A 6,320-nucleotide genomic window follows, 5' to 3' on the forward strand; every position below is an offset into this window, starting at 1 on the left:
GCAGTTACAAAAAACTAGTCCCCGTCAGTGGAAAGATTTCAGTTATGATGGTTTCTTAAGTTAGGTTCACGGTTACGCAAACCTTGCCTGAAATGTTTGTCTCGAAAAAATACTTTGTTTTATAGCTGTTGACCTGAAGTAACCCCGAATTCTGTTTTGATTTCCCGAGGGAAATTTGTCACCTAAAACCCGGTAGTTTTATAGCTTCGTATGACAAATCTATGGTGTAAAACACGGTTTTAAAACAATGTTCGCTACAATAATATAAGTTGGAATTTTGAAAACAGCAACTATTTGGGATGTGTTGTTTATAGCTGCTCGTTTTACGGATACAAGCGCCGACGTTAAATTTTGCAAAAAAGGTCAACCGTCCAAATAAACAGAATCTTCTGCGGTTCGCGCGAGGCCTCCTTTTGTGTTAGCGACCAATTAGCGACGCGAATGTAGGTTCGGGATTCAGCGGATAATGAAAGACTGATCACTGAGTAGGCCCATAATCTGCGCAGTATCCACTCGAATGTCGCACCGGTGACTGAGTAATCTCTCAATCCCAATTCTAGACATGCATTAGAGGGGAACACTTGCCCATATGCTGCTAGCAGATGGATTTGGCTCTTCTTATGATGCTTCGTTGTTGCTCAAAATACGCCATATTGGTCGATTAGTGCTTGGGACACCTGAACAGTATGGTGGGTGTGATTTTGTGACAGAGAGCTTTGCTGTAGAGTGCACGGTGCCATATTGAGCTTAGAAAGTTAGGTTATAAAGCAGTGACTCCCAACCATTTTGTTGTTGCGCAACACTTGGAGGTAAAACAATTTCGACGCGTACCACTTTCTAGTGTCACCGGTTGGGGAACACTGTGATAAAGGGACGTATCAGACGAGTAATGCGTCATTTTGCGCCAGCCCGCTGGATAGGCAGTAACGGAAAAGTGAGCGAGAAGACCTTTTTCCTAAAGGCAGCTTTAAAATACACCAAAAGACGTGTTCAAGTTTATAATATCGCGTGCTTAGTGTTCGTTGACTTTACTTTGCTTTGTGTTTGATAAGGGTGCGTTTAATATTTATACTTCGTCAGTGTTTCGACGCATGCGAAACTTACGCTCATGGAAAACGGTGTACTTGTATGTTGTGCACACTTAAATCATTAAAGAGGGAACGGTAAGTGGCAGCGGGAGATGTAGCAATTAACTTGTCACAGCGTTTGTATACTTGAGATGCTTATTAGAGTAAAATTCCCCCGAGGCAATTCATAAGTTCTGTAAATGGCTAGATGGTAAGTGTCTGTGTGCATGACAACTGCACACGGTTGGAGTACCAATCTTTTCTCCGGTTAGATGTCTATACGAGATGCTCAAATGGCACAGACAGGTAGAGCACAATTGTGTTTTGTTGCTGCAAAGGCGCTTCCGTTGATAAGCATCGCCGTCTGCGGCTCAGACGGTTGCTGAGTGTAGCACCTGTCAGAGCCGTTATGTTTGTACTTAATCTGCCACGAAACAAAAGCAATATTGTCGAGTGTGGGGATTTTGTGTTGTAGAAGCGTGTGAAGTAATGATATTGGATCAGGTGCCGCATTTTGAGATTATAAACGCGACTTCTCTTTCCGAGGCGTATGTTGCTGTTAACTATGAAGATAGATTGCATTTGTACGACACAAAGTGAAGTGGTTACGTATTGATTTGTGTTCAGGAAATAGGTTGTGGATAGTTGAATAAAATCAAAATATATCATGGGTCACAAGCACTCCAAGCTCACGCCGAAGGATCTCACAGATCTGGTGTCAAACACAGATTTCACAGAAAAAGAAGTCAATCTTTGGTTCAAGTCGTTCAAGAAGGACTGCCCGTCCGGTATCCTGGCCCTCGAGGAGTTTAAGAAACTCTATTCAGAGTTCTTTCCCGGTGGCGACGCATCCAAATTCGCGGAGCACGCATTCCGGTAAGGGCGCGTAGGTCACAATAATCATTATTTACTACAAATATAACATTTTTAAACACGTTCAACCGTTAAGGGCACAAAACTTAAAAAGGGTGAAAATTCCGTCTAGGCACACAGCGTAAAATAAGTAGGGCGTTAAGCGAACAGTAACACTGATAGATGGGTAAAGAATCATCAGTACCCTGGTACAGCGCAGTCTTGCACTTTTTAGGTTTATACATAAATTATGACAGCAGCTTATCATGTTAAATAATCCCAAGTGGATAGAATACGCTTATCTAGTTTGGAACTAGCCCAAATTCAATACTAATCCGATTAGTCATCTTGGAATCGATACGTATTCACTTTAATGAACCATATGCGAGCCGACAAGGTAATGCAAAAAACACAACTTCAACCGTTTTAGCACTTTCGATACAAACCAAGACGGCACGATCGATTTCCGCGAATTCCTTTGCGCACTGTCGGTGATGTCACGCGGCAGCTTCGATGAGAAGTTGCGATGGGCCTACAGCATGTACGACCAAGACAAGGATGGTCACGTCACCAAAACCGAAATGCTTGACATCATACAGGTTAGCGATGACAAAATGTACGAGATACAATGGTTTTAAATCCATCACATCGACTATTCACGATTTGTCACCTGTAACATATGTACTTTTAATCAAATTTAATCATATAAAGTATCTGCGAAAGCTTGCTATCCCTTCATCTCCAGACGCAAAATACTACTTAGTATTACATCAACGATTGACTATATCTAATCCGCAAATTTATTCCTCACAAACAGGCTATTTATAAAATGGTGGGTGATGATATGATGAAAAGGGTTGTCACGGATGGACTTACGGCGAAAGAGAGAGTAGACGCAATCTTTTCACGGATCGACAAAAACGGCGACGAGCAAATCACAGTCGAAGAGTTCAAGATTGCGGCGAGTCAAGATCCAAGTCTGGTCATGCTTCTGCAAGTTGGAGGTCAAGGTCAAGCCGACGGGCCATATAGCTAACGCGTGCAGTGGACCGCATCTTGGAGCGCTATCTGTTTGCTGCTGTTATGAGTTTGCAAGTTGTAGCTTTTATTGTTTTCCATATTGCTTTGGTCTTCAAATGACGAACAGTACAAGATCTTGGTGCAACGTCTGGCCCATTTTATTCGATCTTAACTTGTATCAAATTTAAACGAACGTTCATTGTGGTATGATAACATATTATGTCGTAAATTGAAAAAGTGCTTCGTTGCACTTTTGTTCGCAAACTGTAATAAATGTTAATGTTGCTTTTCATGCATCTGTTCGAATTTGTCCGGTTTACACAAGAAGTGATAGCTTTCATGTAGCAGTAACCATAATTGCAGTCAGGCGCTAGATTTTTGGCCCGAACCCAAAACACTCTGCATGGGGTTTTGAAAATCATGTGTACATGCACGATTATGTCAGAACAGTGAAATATTGCAAAAACACCTCATTTCGCCAAACAAAAATTATTTAAGCAATATGGAATCAGTAAGACGGATTATGTGAGCGGCATACAGGTGGCCACTGCTTCGATCTAATAAGATCTAATAAGACTGTTGCAGACTTGATCTTGCCAGCTACATGGCCAAGCAAAAACTAAATAAAACGGATAATGTTGGGCGTATAGTCACCACAAAGTGAAAGTCTGTGCCTTGCCATTTGGCGGACAAGATTGTCTAATAGTCAAAAAATAGTCAAACTAATCTGCATTAAAGAGGCCTATTAGGTCGAAACAGAGGCCATCTGTCTGCTGCTAACATAAAAATTATTTTCTTTGTTCAACAAGTAAACGTAAAAACAATAAAAAAAACGGTGTTGTACATACATGTATCAGTGCAATAATGCGTTGTTGATAACTGCCGGGTTGACAAGGATTGCAATCAATAAGCCTTACGTAAATCATGTGACCAATATGTAGGAGGATTTCACTGTATTTGCTGTGGGACGATGTCGCTCCATTCGCTTAGAAGTACGGTAAGAATAAAGCCAAAGTACATGACAAACATCACTAATGTTGTCAAACCATGCAATATGTGATGCTAATCGTATTGGGTAATACATTTTTAATGGAAAATCGGGCCAGGTATTTGGGACTACACAAAGAACAGCTAAGTCAGTATTGCAGTGCGCTCAAAGTTGTCAGGGTGGTAAAGACATCATTGACCCGAAGTATGTGAGAACATGCCGATCTTTTAATGCCAATGTATGTGAATATTGGCAAATGCCAGTAACAATCAATAAGATACCCAAAATTGCCATGGATGAAAGCATTCTAAATGTGGCGTTGATCTCTAATTGAAAAAACTCGAGCCTTTGTAACGCTCATATTTGGGTTGCATAAAATCGTAATACAGTGTCCTGTTGCAATACTTAGAGTTTTCAGGAGTTCAAGAGGAGTTCAAGAGTTCATACTTAACGGACAGAAATAACTGATTAACCAGAATTTGCTAATATATCAACATAGGATTAAATATATTTTTTCAGGAAGGCACTGTTGGTTATTTATATGAAAGCAAGTATATGTAGGCATGTACACGAATATGTACGCAATAAATGCCAATTGTGACGAGTTCTTGTTGATGCATATTTTTTTCACAATATTTTGTCTGCAATTCGCCATTCTATTGATCAGTTTGGGTTTGTGATTGACAAAGCCGTTCGATCGTTTTTTTAATTTGGGTGCTTTCACGCAACACTGCTCTGTAGCAAAGAAATAAATCACCTATTTACGTTTAAGTGTCCTGTATGCATCTTGAATATGCACAAAATTAAATTTCCTTCTACTGCTCCGCAAGGCCACTTCAGGGCGAAACAACAATCAAATTCAGGAACATTGCTTGTCTGCTATTAGTGTTTGTATTTTACGTGCAGACATGGGTCAGCGAAAGAGCAAACTGTGTCCTTCTGACTTGGGCCATTTGGTTAAATGCACCAAGTTCACAGAGCAAGAGGTTCAAGCGTGGTATCATTCCTTTATGAGAGACTGTCCCACGGGAAAGCTTACTCTAGAGGAATTCACCAATCTTTACAGGGATATTTTCTTCAACGTCGACCCAACAGGTTATGCCAAAAGGGTTTTCAGGTAAGCGCATATGTCAGATTGATCAACCTGAGCCACGAAAACCCTCTTTACATCCTTTTTCAATATCGTTATCCGTTCATAAAGCTCACGTCAGTCGCTGTGGTCTGGTTTGTGTCAGATATGAACGAATGTATTTAAATACATCAACAAATAAGCGCTCGACAGTATTACATCTGGTCGTCTTAGCAATTCTAATCATGTTGTTACGTATTTTTGCACTGTTTAATGGTGTTAGGGAATAATTTTTGCTTCCCGATCGTGTACTATACGAGTGGCATTATGTACTGTTTCAATCATAAACGCAGTACAAATATTTCTAGAAAAAGCTATATGCAGTACTTGGCATTGCAGGACTTTCGACACAGACCGAAATGGGACGATAGATTTCCGTGAGTTTATGTGCGCCATGTCAATCACAAGCCGGGGGTCATTTGAGGACAAACTGCGCTGGACTTTCAACATGTACGATACTGACACGGACGGGTCTATCTCATTGCAGGAGATGGAAGACATGATAGGGGTAAGTTGTCGTGATAGCGAACAAAATGAAACTAATCTATCGATCACTTTTGCGCAAAACTATATTCGATGCAGGCTTAGTTTTGACTTTATGTAAAAATAAAGGTTTCGCTTTTAAACAACTGGTGAATGGATTTGATTGGTGTTCGGAGCCTAGTTCGAGTTGCGCAATATTCAAAATGGCTATTATGAAAAGCTCAACTTTATAGTTCAAAAATCTCCTTTTTCGAAAGAAATCCTTATTTTCAAAGAGTAAAAATACTGTCAAAGCTCCAAATGCTGATTGTTTGGCATTATTATTATTTTTGTATTTAGACAAATGACTTTTCTTGTGCTTTTAGGCAGTTTACAAACTGATAGGGAACGATATAATGGCGAAGCTGTTGCCTGATCGACTAACACCAACACAGAGGGCTCGGTCCATATTTCTCTGCATGGACAAAGACAACAACGACAACGTTACGTTCGACGAGTTTCAATCCGTTACTTTGAAAGATCCGAACATGATCTTGCTATTTCAAGTTGGAAAGAATAATCCAATCACCGAGATAAGGAAATAGTGGAAAACATTGTCTGGGATTTACATCAAAGACGGTTCAGACAGATTTCATGATTTTGTGCTGATGAGCGTTTGTATAAATAAACGTTATTTTTTTTGTGACAGTAACGCTTACAAACTGCAAATTTACTTTTTACCCGCGCCCCTGTAACTTGTAAAGTATTTGTTATCGTTTATTTTCAAGTAATACGCAAAACG

General features: G+C 40.1%; 2 protein-coding genes across 2 annotated transcripts; both read left to right on the forward strand.

Moving 5' to 3' along the window:
* Positions 1-1,698: 1,698 nt before the first annotated feature.
* LOC145901923 (hippocalcin-like protein 4) lies at positions 1,699-3,233 on the forward strand. Its single transcript, XM_082989740.1, has 3 exons — positions 1,699-1,943; positions 2,350-2,518; positions 2,737-3,233. The coding sequence occupies exons 1-3, from the start codon at positions 1,735-1,737 to the stop codon at positions 2,953-2,955; spliced, it is 597 nt and encodes a 198-aa protein (XP_082845866.1). The 5' UTR covers positions 1,699-1,734; the 3' UTR covers positions 2,956-3,233.
* Positions 3,234-4,835: 1,602 nt separating this feature from the next.
* LOC145902861 (visinin-like protein 1) lies at positions 4,836-6,123 on the forward strand. Its single transcript, XM_082990956.1, has 3 exons — positions 4,836-5,044; positions 5,396-5,564; positions 5,905-6,123. The coding sequence occupies exons 1-3, from the start codon at positions 4,836-4,838 to the stop codon at positions 6,121-6,123; spliced, it is 597 nt and encodes a 198-aa protein (XP_082847082.1).
* The last annotated feature ends 197 nt before the right edge of the window (positions 6,124-6,320 follow it).

The sequence above is a fragment of the Ascidia mentula genome, chromosome 5 (assembly GCF_947561715.1).
Source record: "Ascidia mentula chromosome 5, kaAscMent1.1, whole genome shotgun sequence".
NCBI lineage: Eukaryota > Metazoa > Chordata > Ascidiacea > Phlebobranchia > Ascidiidae > Ascidia > Ascidia mentula.

What these genes read in the sequence shown, in the direction of transcription:
- LOC145901923 (XM_082989740.1), top strand. Translation starts at nt 1,735, where the DNA reads ATGGGTCACAAGCACTCCAAGCTCACGCCGAAGGATCTCACAGATCTG. An exon ending in TTCGCGGAGCACGCATTCCG is followed by an intron (nt 1,944 to 2,349) that starts GTAAGGGCGCGT and finishes CAACCGTTTTAG; the next exon opens with CACTTTCGATACAAACCAAG. An exon ending in AAATGCTTGACATCATACAG is followed by an intron (nt 2,519 to 2,736) that starts GTTAGCGATGAC and finishes CCTCACAAACAG; the next exon opens with GCTATTTATAAAATGGTGGG.
- LOC145902861 (XM_082990956.1), top strand. Translation starts at nt 4,836, where the DNA reads ATGGGTCAGCGAAAGAGCAAACTGTGTCCTTCTGACTTGGGCCATTTG. An exon ending in TATGCCAAAAGGGTTTTCAG is followed by an intron (nt 5,045 to 5,395) that starts GTAAGCGCATAT and finishes TTGGCATTGCAG; the next exon opens with GACTTTCGACACAGACCGAA. An exon ending in AGATGGAAGACATGATAGGG is followed by an intron (nt 5,565 to 5,904) that starts GTAAGTTGTCGT and finishes TTGTGCTTTTAG; the next exon opens with GCAGTTTACAAACTGATAGG.